Raw genomic sequence first — 18338 nt, 5'->3', positions numbered from 1 at the left:
CCTGGCACCCTGGCAGTACCAACCTGCTACCCAGCACTACCCATTGGGTACCCTGGCACTGCCCAGCAGGCGCCGGGCAGTGCTGCGAGTCGGGCCGTGAGGAGACAGAGCCAGACAGGGCAGAGCCAGACCTGATTGGAGGGAGGAAGGAGGGGAGGGAATGAGGGCAGTTCTGCAAGGTGGGGGGGCTGGGGGCTGGTGGTGGGATCGGAGATCAGAGACCAGGTCCAGCCATTGGAAGGTCAGCATTGGGGCAGAGGGGTGGCTGTCAGGGCCGGCAATGTCAGGGCTGGTGGGGGGTCAGGGCTAGTGATCGGGAGGTCGGCAATGGGGTGGGGGTTGGTGCTTGTCAACCAATCTCCCAGTATACTAGGAGATCGACACATGCACTCTGCCCCCTCAGCATGCTGATGCCGGCCTCTTGGGCGGGATTAGGCCCCACCCCTTCACCCCCACAGGCATAAATCCCCTGATGACCTCTGTGGTGCACTGAGTGCCGGAAATTCATTCAACTAAAAACGGCTGTGAAAATCTTCCATATTCTCGCCCAGTTGGGCACTTAGTAAAATTTTAATGTGGAGATGCCGGCGTTGGACTGGGGTAAACACAGTAAGAGTTTTAACAACACCAGGTTAAAGCGTATCAGGTAGACAACGTTGGCCGAGTTGCAAGAGTACGTACCGTGTACCTGGTAGATAACATTGATGAAGACAAACATCTCGCCAAGGCCATCCCCACACCCCCACTTCCTGCCTTCAAACAACTGCACAACCTCAAACAGACCATTGTCCTCAGCAAACTACCCAGCCTTCAGGAGAACAGTGACCACGACACCACACAACCGTGCCACAGCCACCTCTGCAAGGCGTGCCGGATCATCGACACAGATGCCATCATCTCACGTGAGAACACCATCTACCAGGTACACGGTACCTACTCTTGCAACTCGGCCAACGTTGTCTACCTGATACGCTGCAGGAAAGGATGTCCCGAGGCATGGTACATTGGGGAAACCATGCAGAAGCTGCGACAACGGATGAATGAACACCGCTTGACAATCACCAGGCAAGACTGTTCTCTTCCTGTGGGAGAGCACTTCAGCCGTCACGGGCATTCAGCCTCTGATCTTCGGGTAAGCGTTCTCCAAGGCGGCCTTCATGACATATGACAGCGCAGAGGCGCCGAGCAGAAACTGATAGACAAGTTCCGCACACGAGTACGGCCTAAACCGGGATCTTGGGTTTATGTCACATTATCAGTAACCCCCACAGTTTGCCTCCTGGACTTGCAGAATCTCACTGGCTGCCCTGTCTGGAGACAATACACATCTCTTTAACCTGTGCTTAATGCTCCCTCCACTCACATTGTCTGTATCTTTAAGACCTGGTTGGCTGTAGAGATTCGCATTTTAATCAGTATTCTGTAACTTGATTTTGTGTCTCTGTATGCCCTGTTTGAGAGCAGATATCCACTCCATCTGACAAAGGAGCAGCGCTCCGAAAGCTAATGGCATTTGCTACCAAATAAACCTGTTGGACTTTAACCTGGTGTTAAAACACTTACTGAGTAAAATTTTATGCAGCTTTAAATTCACAATTACCATTTTTATATAGCTTAGTAAAGGAAAATCAGAGTGACATTTACATGTTAACAAACCCTTAATTGGACCACCATGTTACCTCAACAGTAACGTGCACACATCCAATCTCCACCCATTCATTGTCCTTCCAGGACTTAGCTCACAAATCTCATCCCATTTCCAATTTTTGCTCTTTCTCCTGTACCTCATTTTATACTAACACTCTTCCACTCCCTTCTGAATTTAAGCAGTACTCCCAGTCCCACCCTCAGTCTCCAATCCAGTTAATCTGCTATTCATCTTCCACTCCTCCAGTTCGAGGTAGCACTAATCTTCTCAGTCTTTCTTCTTCATTTTGCTCACCCCAAAGCATTGTTTCCAACTTCTTCTCCTTTCTTGTCTAAACCACCATCCTCTGTTCATTTGATCTCACTCATTTCTGGTGGGTAAAGCCATGGAACAAGACCCTTTGTCCTCAATACCATCCTAGCCTTAATGACAGAGAATATAGACTGCATATACTGCAGGCATGAACTTATTTTCTTCGTGATCATTATAAGGATTAGTTAGCACTCTGGCTAATTTTACCAAATAACACTATTGCATAGACCATTGCTGAATAGAGTATGTCATACTTTAAATGGTTCCTTTATGTCATTGTACAATTTACATTGGCTCTTACTTTAGTCCTTGCCGCAATGATTTGCATATTTTCTCCACTCGGTTAGGCTGTGGCTCCAGGCTACTGGAGTTTTTTTGTGCAGCGACATGCCTCTTTGTTAATTTTACTAACGGCAATCTTGACCTTGAAGAACTTCTACTGACAGGAGAAACTCTGCAAAATAAAATTGTAGCATTGTTAATTAATTTTAAATCAACAAAATATATTTGAATGTCTGTTAGTTTTCATATATAATTGTCTTATGTGCATAGAAGGCTATGTTAACAATGTATGTTTACAATATAACTATATTTTATGCTGAAAAAAAAGTTCTATTTAGCATGCCCTTCAGGCATGTGTATTCAACAGGTCTAACCTGAATTAATTAGCTGAGTTAGTATTGGATAGATACCATTGTGTAGAATCTAATAAGAATTTGGCAGAGTGTCGTTCTGGTGAAAAAAACTGGCATGGGACTCTGCAGCTTCACTGGTCAGTTTTCTCTCCAGCTTTTGTGACGTCAACTGCAAAAAAAAAAGTGGCTGGGGGTTGCACTCCAAGTCTGGCGAGGCGGAGACTCTTAGAGCTGGGAGCGGGCTCCACGGAGATCGGGATGCCATTTTTAAAGGGCACCCTACTGGAAATGTTTTTTATCTCCGCCCTCCCTCCACCATGGAGGTATCTGTAACCTCCCCCAAACCTATCCCCCCTCCTCCCCTGCCCGACAATCATCACCGGAATCCTACTGCCCCCCACTGATCATCCTGACATTGGCTCTCTTCTCCCCAATCATCCCAGCATTGGCCTCCCCCCGAGAGCATCAGCGACATCCTCATCACTAACATTCCCTCTCCCCCCACACCACCACAAATGAGGCTCCCCCCTAGGGCCTGCCCCCAGCACAGGTTGGCACCGGCAGGGGAACTATAGTGACCTTTGCATTCCAGGGGATCCCCTCAAAAGGTTCACGTCTGGGTGAACCTATTGTAAACATTGCTGACGTGATTTAGCGAGAGGGGAAGATCTGGTGAGTATGGGGTGTATAATTATGTTTAAATGTATTAAAATCAGGTTCATACCCATGATGGGCCTGGACCTGATTATGTTGATGGCGAGGCATGGCAAAAATCAGAAATCGCAATCTCGCCGGCTCTCCAAGTGAACATTATGACTTAGTGCCATTTTGAGACAGGTTAGTTTTACCCTACTGATGATTACAAAGTGTTGTTTCAATAGTAATCCTGCTCAGTACGAGACGAACCGCAGGTTTGGATATTTGGTGTACGTGCTTGGCTGAGGAGCCAATGGTGCGAAGCTACCATCCGTGGGATTATGACTGAATGCCTCTAAGTCAGAATACCGCCTAAAAAAATGGCTTTTTCCCATACTCATACACTTTGTTTCTATTCAAATAATTATCTAATGTTCTCTTGAATGCCTCAATTTAACCCGCCTCTAAGGTTTCAGGCAGTGCTTTCCAGATCCAAAGTCTTGCATGCTTTCCTGAGAAAACATAAAGAAATCTCATGACGCTATTTTGAAGATCTGGGGAGCTTTCCCTGGTGTCTTGGCCAATATTTATCACTCAATTAACATCATAAAGTAGATCAGTTGGTTATTATCACATTGTTTTTTGTGGAAGCTTGTTGTATGCAGATTGGCTTCCAAATTACAATAATGAGTACATATCAAAAATGTTCAAAACCGGTTCTAAAGCACCTCAAGCTGTCTCGTTGTCATGAAAGGCACTACGTAAGTGCAAGTCTTTTTTCCTTTACTGAAGGTGGACGTAGGGTGGACTCCCCAAATATAATCTAATTTACCAAGAATGGAGACTGTGTAGTTTGCTTTTGGTGTGCTGACTTCCTCTAAATGTCATCATTCTACACAGTTGACATTTTACAGCATGTAATTTGTGAATTTGCTATCTGATTGGAAGCATATGCATATTTTGAACATTGGGAAATAAATTTAGAACTTAAAGAGCTACAAGGCATATTATTTCCATGAATCATTTCTTTAAGGACTGTAGTCTTTGCATCACGTCCAAAAATTCTGCAACACTAAGGTTTCTTTAGTAAATTGTGAAAGAAAATGCCTCATGAATTTTCTGATCTGTTGACGTGATTCCGCGAAAAAAAATCCACGTTTTCTTGTAAAATATCCTTTTAGAAAATAAGTAACAGTAAACAATCTTGTTGTTCAGAATCAAAACAGCTTTGTAAGCTAGATTATCCTTGGGCTGTTACATTTATCACACCCAGTGTCCCAATGGCAGCCTCCAAGTTAATTGTTCACCCACATAGAGAGTATATCTCACTGCATTTATTTAAATTTATTAAAGATATGTTGAATGTCTGGCATTGTGGAGGTGTTGTTGAAAAAAAAATCTCCTATTTTATCATTGAACTGGATGCTGTTCCCTCACATCTCCACTCGTGAAATATAAATACCATGATATTTGCCGTGGTATCATAGAATCATCAGGACCAGGGAGAGAAATCATGAGCCCTGATATTTCTCCTGTTTCCAAGCCCCTTAGTTCTCCCATCCCCCTCCATGCCTTACATCCTCCTGTGCCCAGAATTGTGAACCACAGTCACAGTGGGGCCAAACTGTTTTATTTAGCTTTAGCAAAATTTATTAGCTTATGTACTCAATGCCTCTATTTCTAAAATCCATTTACAGCTGAGATTTCAGAATGATACACTTTACAACCACGGCTTTGTCAGACAATTTCACAAAACTTGGTCATTCATATTATGCAACTAGCTCTGTTTCTTCAAACCAGGTCCTTTGCAATACTCGGTCAGCAACATCCAATGTGAACCTCGCAAACATCACAATTAACAATTCTATATACAAATGAGAATATCTTGAGCTAACAGTGACATTTTCCATTGGTGTATGACTGCTGGTTTCATTTCCAAGTCTAAAAACGGCAAACTTTTAAATTAGCACCAATCAATACACCTACAATAATGTGCTATTTCTACCCAGACAAGTGGGCTTTGTTAACAAAACAATGGGGCGAGAAGTATTTTCTCATTTTAAAATGAAACTAACCACACTTGCAAATGCCCAGCACGGAGTTAATAGAAGGTGGGTAAAGTAGTGCAGATGTAGGGAACCTGAAATATAAACAGGAAATGCTAGAATGACTCAGCAGACCAGGCAACATCCGTGGAAAGAGAAACAGAGTCAATGGACAGAATTTTACCAACATTTGTTAGTGTCAGGCTTTGACTGAAAACCAGCATGTATCTCTCCAGATGCACAGCTGAGTTATCAGACCAGATTTTCTGGCCCTGAGTGCACAGAAAATCTGGGGGCATGGTTTACACCGTCACTCTGATAGGGTGGGGTTTGATGGAGCTGGCAAGGCCGGCTATACACAGATTGGGACACCATCTTTAAAAGGTGCTCTGATCAGCGCTGAAAATTAACTCCTCCCCAACCCATCACAGACACAGAGGCCTCCCCCCACCATAAGCAGAGGGGCAACCACTCAAAGAACAAAGAAAGGTACAGCACAGCAACAGGTCCTTTGGCAGATTATGATGCCCGAACTAAACTAAAAAAAAACACCTTCCGCCCTTACTCGGTCCATATTCCTCTATTCCCTCCTATTCATGTACCCATCCGGATGCCTCTTAAATGTTGCTAATGTGCCTGCTTCCACCACCTCCTTTGACTGTGCATTCCAGGCACCCACCACTCTCTGCGTGAAAAGCTTCCCCCGCACATCTCTATTAAACTTTCCCCCTCTCACCTTGAACCTGTACCACCTTGTAATTGACACTTACACCCTAGGAAAAAGCCTATAACTATCTACCCTGTCTATGCCTCTCATAATTTTGTAGACCTCTATCAGATCTCCCTTCAGCCTCCGTCTTTCCAGTAAAAACAATTCTTGTTGATTCAACCTCTCCTCATAGTCAATATCCCCGAAACAGGGGCATTAATCCCTCCCCCACACCCCCACCACACAAGTATTGGCGATTCTCAACCCTCCCTCCCCGCCCACCACAGAGGTATCAGGGGCTCACCTCCCTCCCCCACCACACAAGTGGTCAGCTCTCTCCCCCACTTTGGAGCTAATGGGGGCTCTCCTCCCTCCCCCCCGCCACCTCCCCACCACACAAGTATCATGAATCTTCCCCCTCTCTCCCCAGCACACAAGCCTCAGGGACTCTCCTCCCCCCACGCCCCAGGCATGTTCCTCTCTTCGGGGACTATACTTAATAACTTAATAAATTTGAAATTTATTAAAATATATGGAAATGAGGTTCATGCCTATGTCACCGGCGCAAGGCAGGGAAAATCAGGAAATTATTTTAGCCAATGAGAATCTCGCTTCCCGACTCTCGTGGGATTTTGTGCCCACATTGCCATTTATGCATGGCTACAAAATTCCCCCACCCCCTTCCCCCTCAGTGTTTCAGATCTACGAATTCCAATAGTTCTGATGTTTCTCTCTGCACATGTGCCACTAGGTATGCTGGGCATTTTGAACACTTCCCATTTCTAATGGAGCAAAAGTAACCCCTTTTGCCAACCTCCAAAAAGCAATGAGACTTCCTGTGTGCCTCTCATTCCTCTTCAGTAAGAAACCCGGCAACAGCTGCCTGAGATCTGGTTGGCACAACATTAAACAAGAGATTTGAAAAAAACTATGGTATGAAGGAAACAAACAACTTGCTGAGGTTAAAAAGTCAAAGCAATAAATTGATAATTTAAAAAACGATTAATAAAAATGACCATTAAAGCCAAAAAATAAAAGCTTTTTTGCCTTTTCATTTAAAAAGCAGAGACAGACTAGGCCCCAACTGGGGCCATCTGATCATTGAGGGAATAAACAGTCAGGAAGGGCCAGGGCAAGGCTACAGACACCATCAGCTTGATGGAGGGAGGAGACATCAATAGGGGAAGCCAGTGCCAGCAATACCAAGGGAGAGAGAGGAGGTCTGGAGGAAAAGCCAGGGCCAGAGCCATATCATTAATGAGGGACTAAGAAGAGGCAAATATCATTGTGTCATTCCTCAGTCTTTTAATTTTGGCACAAGTCTTCCTGAAATCAATAAACTACAAAATAAAATTTTATTTTTTAAAACCCAGAACTGACTACTTTAGAGGCAGTAGCCAGTACAAAATTCAAACATGTATGCTAGAAAATGCCTGGCTTGGTTACTATTCTGAGCCGACTAACCTCATACTGTGTGGCAGTTTGGATGTTGCAATTCAATTCAGTACTGTTGGGTTTTGAAGAGAAAAAAGCAGCCAGGATCTGTGATCCTGATCATTACCTAGTGCTAAAAACATGGCTGTCAACAAGTATTATTTTAGGGTCAGCCATGATACTCTACACAAGTGGATCCTCTGCCAGTATTCACAATCCAGGCTCACATTTAAGAACAAAAGAACATAAGAAACAGGAGCAGGAGGAGGCCATCAGGCCTATTGAGTCTGTTCTACCATTCAATACAATCATGGCATGATTCCACTGTTACGACCAAGTGCGGTTTCCCAAAAGTTATCTATTGATCTTGGCGAGACCCCTTGATTTGTCACCATCTGGCTGGGATATCCCCTAAGTGTAACAAACCCAGATGAGGAGAGATGATTGGCTCCATGTCTTTATTCAACCCACCCTTGCCTGGTGGCAACAAAGATTTAATGTAACAAGGTTTCCTTTCCCTTGGCTACCTTTTCCAGATCCAATAGTTCTGTTTAAAAAGGAGACCATTCAACCAGGCTTTCTTGAGTTATGACAGAGGAAGTTTATTTACTAATAAAAGGTAAGGAGAAACGGTAATGCATCTACATTCATTCAGATTAGAGATTGAGTCCAAAAGTAAGTAAATATTTAAAAAGTTATACGCAACAGTCTTTGAGTTGCGAGGGGTGGATGATGATGCATTGCGGCCATTAAGATTGTTTTCAGTATAGTTGGCTTCTGCTGATGAACAGCTGATTCTTTGGTTCAGGTGTTGTGTAGTTCGGTAGCTTGGTAGAGGTTTCAGTTCTTTTCCAGCTGTGATCCTTCTGCTAACTTATTGACTTTCACCTAAGGGGAGATAGGTTTTGATATTCCTCCGAAGGCTAGCTTTCTTTACAGGGGCCATGCCTCAGTTAGTGCATTCTCTTCAGTTTGACACACACGAACATGCGCGCACATGTGCACAGTGCGCACTCTAAAAGGACCGGAACGTACTAGCCTGTCTAGGTCATTATACCCAGAATCTTGGAGATGAGAGGGCCATTATGTTTCTCCGTCCGTACTGAAGATGGTAATCTGTCTTTGGATATTTTACTAGTACCTTGTCTAGAAACACAGGGAGAGGTTCCGTTGTTCCTTCGAGAAACCTCCTGCAGCCATTCCTAGTTGTACGTTCTCAGCAACTTTCAGTGTCTGTGTCCATTTTGAAAAATGTACAACTTAGATCGTTTTTAAAGTCCAATATTTTCTTATATAATTCCAGGGGGTTTTTTTTCCATCATCATGACACATATCTCTTGATTCCTTGACAGATTTGATCACTCATCACTTTTTGATAAGCATTGAGCTGCCAGAACTTGTAGAATTGCATCCCAGCAAGAAACAATGGGGATAAAATTGGTTCAATACAGCAATCTGCATCTCCATAAGGTCGTCATGAGCAAGAGGATTCTTAAAGCAATTAGCATTAGGGGCTTAATTCAGTAAATAAAGAGCAGAGGGAAAAGAGAAAAATGGGAGGATTGTGGCTGGGGAACCAAAGGTACTGTTTAACAGAAGGATTTTAATGAGGTTTGTATAAATAGGGAGGGAGAGCTGACCATGCAGAAAATTTGAAAGGGTTATTATAGTCATGTAGCAGAGATTATGGGCAAAGAGGAGGCCAGTGTTAGAAGAGTGAAGGATTGATGCATGTATGAAGGACTGCTGGAGATCACTCAGGCAAGGCCATGCTGTATTTGAAATCAAGGGTTTGCAACAGATAAGCTGGCCGGGGATCCTTCATGTTCAAGATGGTAAAAGCATGGACTAGGGTTTCAGTAGTCTGAATGAGGCTATTTTTGGCCAGTCACATTTTTTCTCTGGAGTTTCCATTACTCTCTTTCATTACTGCAGAAAACTGGGAGAACACCTGTGGATTTTCAGAACCATAACCTTAAATGTATCTTAACTACTACCATGTATTTGCAAGACGAAGAAACAGATTGTTAAAATATTATACATAGAATTTACAACACAGAAATAGAGTCATACCAATGTTTATGCTCCACATAAACCTTCTTCCATTCTATTTACTTTACCTCCCTATTGCCATATATCTTTCTTTTTCATCCAGCTTCCTCCGAAATGCATGAATATTTGGACTTACTCTCAAATTTTACAATCAATCCATAAATGTTTTGATAGCTTCACTATGGCACTTGAACTTCACTCTCATGGGTTTTGACATAATCAAAAGTTCGTGTTTAAACCATCTGTGTTATAGCTTAGCCCCTTTCATAGTCATCTTTCAGATATTGTACTCTTTTAATTCTGACTAACAAACAATCTAACATGCAAATAATCAAAAAAACTCCATAACACAACGCTTGATTAAAAAAGAGTGAACTTACAGCTATGGATGCAAGTTACCAGCTCAGTCGCTTGCTTTGTTATGCAATCTCACCCAGCAGTTGCATTACTAGTGCAGTGCTGACTAAAGGTGAGGAATAACCTCAGGACGAGGGGACAATGGCATGAATCAAGGCATTTCAACAGGTGTGTGCTTCCTGTATGGTGTAAGCACAGCATATTTGACAACACAGTGCAGAAATCAATTTGCACTTTTGGTGAAGAAAAATCCAGCTGCTTTGCTTTAGAAAAGAAAAGCATTGATTTGATTTTTCTTCGTAATTTCTATTCATTAGAAAATTGGTCAGTTATCACATAATGTATTCACACTTGCATAAGCTCCTTTAATACTCACTGGGTTCTTCTGCTTTGCATTGAACCAAAGCCAGCAAATGAACGGCTGCGGTTGACCCCACTAGAATCAGCAGGAGAGGCAAAATGCAGTTTCACAGACATTATTCCCAGGGATCTTGATATAATTCCTATAGATAGGTAAGGAAAATTAATCAGATACAAGACAACACATTTAAAAAAATCTATTCCTTGGGTCATCGGCAAGGGAAGAATTTTTTGAGTTGATAAAATTTAGAAGGAAGTTATGTAAACAAAGTCTTGCATTTTTAGAATTACATATTAACAGAACATTCTTAAATGCTCTTTCTGCTTTCTGAGCAGATTGGGTTTGTACTCGTTGGAATTTAGAAGGCTGAGGGGGGGATCTTATAGAGACCTATAAGATAATGAAGGGGCTGGATAGGGTAGAGGTGGAGAGATTCTTTCCACTTAGAAAGGAAACTAGAACTAGAGGGCACAGCCTCAAAATAAAGGGGGGTCAGTTTAGGACACAGTTGAGGAGGAACTTCTTCTCTCAGAGGGTGGTGAATCTCTGGAATTCTCTGCCCACTGAAGTAGTGGAGGCTACCTCGTTGAATATGTTTAAATCACGGATAGATGGATTCCTGATCGGTAAGGGAATTAGGGGTTATAGGGATCAGGCAGGTAAGTGGAACTGATCCACTTCAGATCAGCCATGATCTTATTGAATGGCGGGGCAGGCTCGAGGGGCTAGATGGCCTACTCCTGCTCCTATTTCTTATGTTCTTATGTTCTTATGTCTTTGCTCTGTGTAGTATACCATTTTTACAGTAATTTCTGGGAAATTATCTGAAAGATGAATCCCATCGAGAAACAAACACAACTGGAACACATGGAACAACAGAGCTATGACAGATGCAAAATCCTTGTTAAACAAATGGCATTGATTCCAATGCATTCCTGAATGATTCTATAATTCAGAAGCATTTAATGTGTAAATGTTGAACAACTCCCATTCACTATTCATGCCCATGTTGTTGTATTAACAGACCAACTGAGTAGGAGGAGGACACCAGATTTTATAACTCTCATACAGTAATATTGCTCATGTTGAGGCATACTATTTGCAGCCTGCCTCCTTATCACCTTATATTTGTATCTGGGATATTGTAGTAGGGCAACCCAGGGAGCATGGGCTGCAGCAGGAGAGGAAAGAATGAAAAGGGTTAAACAGACAGTCTGACTGTAGTATCCACACTCACTGCAGGTAGACACTTGACAAATTACAAATAACTACATCCCAAACAGTCACCCCCAAGGTGAGATCTTTCCGAGGTTACAGTAACAATAAGAAAATTGATACCACTTTTCAAGACTCCACACTGTCTAGAGGGGCTATTGTGCCTCTGGAAAACTAATCAAGTATCAGGGAAATGGGGACAACTAACACACCGTAGAAATTGGCTTGATAACTACAGTACTTTGATATTGCAAACAGGTACACAGGATACGTTCAGAAAACGATTAAAGATAAAGCTCACAGGACAATGGGTCAGCATAATGTGATCAAAACAGAACTTTAACAAATTTAAAGTAACAATACGATGACCTAATCGAAATGTAGAGCTTTGTAATGTGAAAACGTATAAGAATATGTAAGAACCTATGATTGGCAGAGTATCTCAGGAACAAGCTGGAATTACAGCTCCCAAGTACTGCTGAACCTCATGCATGTTGAATAAAACCATTTTTCTTGGAAGTTCTATACGGTCTTGGAATACTCAGTTTAAACATTCCCTCCAACAGATATATATTTAGGTGGCTAACTGAGCTTCCATTTACAGCCTGACTAATAGCAGGGTCTTTTCAACATTTGAATGAGAAATTGAGAGTAAGAATGTAACAGGAAGAAGAAAAATTGGTTGGGTGGATGACATTAAGACATGGACTGAGGTAGGTTTGGTGAAAGCCAGAGAAGAACCAAAACATGCCAGGCAATGGTGACAACAAACTAATTGTGAGGTACTGACAGAACTCAAATTGAGTCCTGTTTCCTCATCTCACTTTCCACAACAAATTAAACCAAAGGGAACGTCATTATTATATAGGGGTGGAATTTTCCGCCAGTGGAATTTTCCACTCCCATCAAAGTCAATGGACTTTTGAATGGCTCGCCACATTTTGCAGCCTCATCCCCTCCATGACAGTGGCATAAAATTCAGCCCGTATGACTCTCCCAGTTTCCATGCAGCAAGCGTAACTACCCCACCAAAACAGTAAATAATGTTAAAATAAAATTCACCATAAATACATTTGTCTAATGTGAGAGATGGCCATCCTTCACCCAACAACTGCACCCAAAGGCACAATTGAAATCAAGAAGTCATGAATGGACAACAATATTCAATCACCCTGAGCTCCAATATAATGTCACATACTAGACAAGATTAGAAGACTCCCAATAAAAATCTAGTGATACTGCCAAATTGGAAGCTCACATATATAGATGGTCGGCATATATATAGGGCGGCACGGTAGCACAGTGGTTAGCACTGCTGCTTCACAGCTCCAGGGTCCTGGGTTCGATTCCCGGCTCGGGTCACTGTCTGTGTGGAGTTTGCACATTCTCCTCGTGTCTGCGTGGGTTTCCTCCGGGTGCTCCGGTTTCCTCCCACAGTCCAAAGATGTGCGGGTTAGGTTGATTGGCCAGGTTAAAAATTGTCCCTTAGAGTCCTGGGATGCGTAGGTTAGAGGGATTAGCAGGTAAAAATATGTGGGGGTAGGGCCTGGGTGGGATTGTGGTCGGTGCAGACTCGATGGGCCGAATGGCCTCCTTCTGCACTGTAGGGTTTCTATGTTTCTATGGTCGAGCTAGAATAACAGCAAAGACAAAATACATTCCCCAAAGGTGAATTGATTCTGGCATTAAGACAAGAATGTTCAGAGGCTTTAAAGGAGAATAAAGAAAGAAATTGCATTTATATCACATTCTCAGGACATCTCAAAGGATTTTAAGCGCAATGGATAATTTTACAGTGCAGTTGTCTGATTGTGATAAGAACATAAGAACATAAGAAATAGGAGCAGGAGTAGGCCATCTAGCCCCTCGAGCCTGCCCCGCCATTCAATAAGGTCATGGCTGATCTGAAGTGGATCAGTTCCACTTACCCGCCTGATCCCTATAACCCCTAATTCCCTTACCGATCAGGAATCCATCTATTCCTGACTTAAACATATTCAACAAGGTAGCCTCCACCACTTCAGTGGGCAGAGAATTCCAGAGATTCACCACCCTCTGAGAGAAGAAGTTCCTCCTCAACTGTGTCCTAAACTGACCCCCCTTTATTTTGAGGCTGTGCCCTCTAGTTCTAGTTTCCTTTCTAAGTGGAAAGAATCTCTCCACCTCTACCCTATCCAGCACCTTCATTATCTTATAGGTCTCTATAAGATCCCCCCTCAGCCTTCTAAATTCCAACAAGTACAAACACAATCTGCTCAGTCTCTCCTCATAATCAACACCCTTCTTCTCTGCACTCCCTCCAAGGCCAATATATCCTTCCGCAAATAAGGGGACCAATACTGCACACAGTATTCCAGCTGCGGCCTCACCAATGCCCTGTACAGATGCAGCAAGACATCTCTGCTTTTATATTTTATCCCCCTTGCGATATAGGCCAACATCCCATTTGCCTTCTTGATCACCTGTTGCACCTGCAGATTGGGTTTTTGTGTCTCATGCACAAGGACCCCCAGGTCCCTCTGCACAGCAGCATGTTGTAATTTCTTTCCATTTAGATAATAATCCAATTTGCTATTATTTCCTCCAAAGTGAATAACCTCGCATTTGTTAACGTTATACTCCATCTGCCAGATCCTCGCCCACTCACTCAGCCTGTCCAAATCTCTCTGCAGACCTTCTACGCCCTCCACATGATTCACTTTTCCACTTATCTTTGTGTCGTCTGCAAACTTTGTTACCCTACACTCAGTCCCCTCCTCCAGATCGTCTACATAAATGGTAAATAGTTGAGGCCCCAGTACCAATCCCTGCGGCACGCCACTAGTTACCATCTGCCAACCAGAAAAGCACCCATTTATTCCGACTCTCTGATAAATTTATGTCCAAATAACAAATAAATAAATACATCCCCAAATAATTTATTTTTTGAAAGTGTTGAGAATCAAATGTTGGCCAGGACACTGGGGGACTTTACAACTCCTCTTTAAATCATGAAATGAAATATTTCACATTAACCGGAAAAGTCAGATAGAGCATCAGTTTAATGTTTCATCTGAAAGAAGATGGGGGCGATTCTCCCATCCCGATGTGCTAATATTTTAATGCGTCCGGCCAGGAGAATCGCATGTGGGTCGATTAGCGGGGCCCACGCATGCGTTCCCGACACGCACGCATCTTTGAGCGCCGGATATCCGGTGCGTTCGGAACCACGCTAGAAATTGGTGGGAACAGCAGACAAGTTATTTTAACGTTATTTAACTGTCTTTATTGGGCCAGGACTAATGTCTCCGGGCCCAACAGCATCTCCCACCCGTCAGTACAATTTCACTCTGGTGGGGTTCAGGCTCGCTCCCCACTAGCGGGAGACCCTGCTGGAGTGAAGCAGGGGCAATTGGGGCGCTCCAGGGGGGTAGGCGGTGGAGAGGGTGGTGCCCCCCGGCACTGTCAGCCTAGGCCCTCTGGCAATGCCCAAGGGGAAAAGTTCCCATACCCAGGGGGCACCTTGGCACTGCCCATCGGGCATGGGGCAGTGCCTAAGGGTAACTGGTGTGGGTGGGGGACCTGCTGCCACTCTGCCATTGGGATCACTCGGGAATGGAGGGAGGCCAGCGATTGGGGCGGGCTGGACGGTGTCTGCCTCCCATGGGGGTGGGGTCTGCCGGGATGGGTGGGGGGGGGGGGGAGGGGGGGGGATCCTCACTGCTGGGTGGGGGGGCTGGCCAGAGAATGCTCATGGGGGCCACGTTTGGGCCACAGGGACAGCACTGCGAGGGTCCCGGGCTGGCTAATGATTGAGCTAGCCAGCAAACTGCAGACTGACAGTTTGGGGCCACTGCGCATGCGCAGAGGCTCAGAAGTGTTAGACTCCAGCATGAATAGTCCCCACCCCCTGAGCTTTTAATGATATTCAATTATATGGGTTACTTATGTTCAACAATATAAGTTTCCAGACCTCTTAGTGAGGGACTAAACAACTTTTACAATAGATTTTGCCCCCACTGCAGATTTGATTAATTTAATTTAAATGACATTCCAGTGCAATGCTAAGTGAGTGCTTATCACATCAGAGATATTGGGGGCAATTCTCCCAAAAATGTTCGAAGTGCTGAATTCACAGTAAAACTGGTGTAAATCACAATTGTTTTTTCAGTGGGAGTTCACACTTGGGAGATTCAAGTGTGAACTCCCACTGAAAAAACAATCGTGATTTACACCAGTTTTCGTGTGAATTCAGCACTTAGAACATTTTTGGGAGAATTGCCCCCAATATCTCTGATGTGATAAGCACTCAGCACTGCACTGGAATGTCATTTAAATTAAGTTAAATTAAATTAATCAAATCTGCAGTGGGGACAAAATCTGTTGTAAAAATTGTTTAGTCCCTCACTAAGAGGTCTGAAAACTTACATGGTTGAACATAAGTAACCCATAACTACAAACAGATCCAAAGTACTGTCATGCATGGGTGCCATCTACATTCTGGCTCCTTCCAGAATCTACCACACAGTCTACTATCATGTGACTCTCTGAATCATACCATGGGCAGTACTGCTCTCGCGTTCCACATTAACCCTTACTCTGTTGAACACTCTCATCTTAAAATGGCATGCTGCTAACCCTTAAAGGCATATTGCAAGGAAATCCACAACCTTTTGATTCCACAGCATGAGTGCTACTAACTAACCTGATCGGACTAACCGGACGAAATGATAACTTGGCAATAGTGCAACAAAATCCAAACGGAAGAAGATGGAAGAGAAGAAATAATGTAGAAAGGCGGCACAGTGGTTAGCATTGCTGTCTCACAGTGTCAGGGACCTGTGCTCAATTCCGGCCTTGGGTAACTGTCAGTGTGGAGTTTGCACATTCTCCCTGTGTCTGCGTGAGTTTCCTCTGGATGCTCCGGTTTCCTCCCACAGTCCAAAGATGTGCAAGTTAGGTGGATTGGTGATGCTAAATTGACCCTTAGTGTCAGGCAGATTATCTGGGTAAATACGTGGGGTTACGGAGATAAGGCCTGGGTGGGATTGTTGACGGTGCAGGCTCGATGGGCCGAATGGCCTCCTTCTGCACTGTAAAGATTTCATGAGGAACAGTTGAGTAATAGTTGAGCACCCAAGATTAAGTGCTAAAAGCAAACAATTCTGTTTATGTAAAGATTGGATCTGGTTCTTCTAAGTATGAAGCTAATTACAGACACTGGCTGAAGCCAATACAGCTGGTGTTAGAGGACTTCAGGTCATTGCCACAATGTGCATCATGTCAAAGCTTCTTTACTGGGAATATTGGTTTTAAAAACAGATAAACTTGCATTTATATCATGCCTCTCATGACCTCTGGATGTCCCAAAGCTCTTTACAGCCAATAAAATATAGTCACTGTTGCAATGTAAGAAAAGCAGTAGCCAATTTACAAACAGTAAGTTCCCACAAATAGCAATATGATCATGTTCAGGTAATCTGGTTCTTTTAGTAATGTTGATTGGCCAGGATACCAGGAAAATTCCCTGCATCAGCTTCAAAACAGTATTATGGAATATTTTATATCAAGCTGACAGAATAGCATGGGCCTCAGTTCAACAAGTCATCTGAAGCAGTGTTTTCAACATTACCTCAGTACTACCAGAGTGTCAGCCTAACTTTTTGAATTCAATTCTCTGGAGTTGGATATAACCCATCAACTTCTGACTCAGAGGTGAAAATGTTACCCATTGAACCATGGCAAACACAGCTAGAGCGAATCGTCAAACATTCTAAGAAACCTCATGGAGAGAGAGAGGGGAGTAGCTCAGCAGCAAGGATCTGGAGCATCACTGTGAATATTCACAGTAAATAGCTTGTTCCTTTAAGTTAAGCTTTCCCTTGACAGTTTATACAACTTTGATACCAGTGGAATAAAGGAACCCTGTGTTTTTCACCTTTGCGCAGTTCATGTACTTAAAGAAGTATGAGTAAATTGCTGTTCAACTCAGAAGGAGTGTTTGGGGCCTTGGATGGTGAGAAGGGAGGACATTAAAGGGCAAGTGTTGCATCTCCTGAGGCTTGCTTGTACTTGTTTCAATTGAATATACTGGCCGGAATTCTCCGACCATTCATGTCCCTCCATCTCTGCCAGCGAGGATGAAGAATTTGGCGATCAGCCAAATCTTTGTTCACTGCAGTGGGACCAGAAAATCCCGCTGGTATGAACAGCCAGAGAATTCTGGCCACTGTATTCCAAGGTGGATGGACTTCTGAGGGAACTGACAGCAATGGAGCATTTCAACAAGTCCTGAGACCCAGACCAAGTTAGTTGGGAGCAGCAATGGGGGTGGATGGAACGTTTTTGAATCAAAAATCTATAAAACAGGGAGAAAAATCTAAATGTGATGTCACATGAAAGTGATTGATGAGCATTTCTCTTTTTTTCCCTTTCTAAACTAGGAATTGTTTAAAGTAAGATGCAGGAAATTAAAGAATTCAATTGGGGATATGTGAAATTGTAATTGAATTTACAATAGGTGTATTAGCTTAGAGCAGCTTTCACTTGATGCAGATTTCACCAGTGTAAGGGAATTTGGTGAATGTGAGAAGTCAGTTGTAAAGAATCAAAGGTGCTGCTTGATATATAAAAAATAAATACAAAAGGGTTAAATTAGGACTGTGGGCTAAGTTACAGTAAAGATCTAAATCATACAACCAAACTCAATAAGTTGAGCAAGGTTATTATTTAGGATAGAAACTATAAAGTGACAATTGAGTGGCATTTCAAAAAATTAAAAACCTAATTAGCTAATTAGTGCAGGTAAGGTGTTGCAGCTGTAACATGTGAGACACCAGTGTGATTTACAACAGTTGCATCTGCAATAGATGGCTGCAGCTAGAGGAACTTCAGTTTAGAGTTTATGAGCCAGGGTCTAAGCTTCAGATAGTACAATGTATCGGGGAAGGAAAAA

At 43.2% G+C, this 18338-nt stretch overlaps 1 protein-coding gene across 3 annotated transcripts in view; it reads right to left on the bottom strand.

Annotated features, from left to right (window-relative positions):
• The window catches only part of LOC144508496 (rho family-interacting cell polarization regulator 2-like), a 246089-nt gene that overhangs the window by 150574 nt on the left and 77177 nt on the right, over positions 1-18338 (bottom strand). For all 3 annotated transcript variants that reach the window (XM_078236465.1, XM_078236466.1, XM_078236467.1), the window contains exons 2-3: positions 10205-10331; positions 2262-2414 (exon numbers count right to left, since the gene is read on the bottom strand). In XM_078236465.1, the coding sequence (XP_078092591.1) occupies positions 2262-2414; positions 10205-10331 (280 nt within the window). The remainder of the gene's footprint in view (positions 1-2261; positions 2415-10204; positions 10332-18338) is intronic.

This window comes from Mustelus asterias, chromosome 20 (assembly GCF_964213995.1).
Source record: "Mustelus asterias chromosome 20, sMusAst1.hap1.1, whole genome shotgun sequence".
Classification (NCBI taxonomy): Eukaryota; Metazoa; Chordata; class Chondrichthyes; order Carcharhiniformes; family Triakidae; genus Mustelus; species Mustelus asterias.
This window is presented reverse-complemented; position numbering and strand designations above follow the sequence as displayed.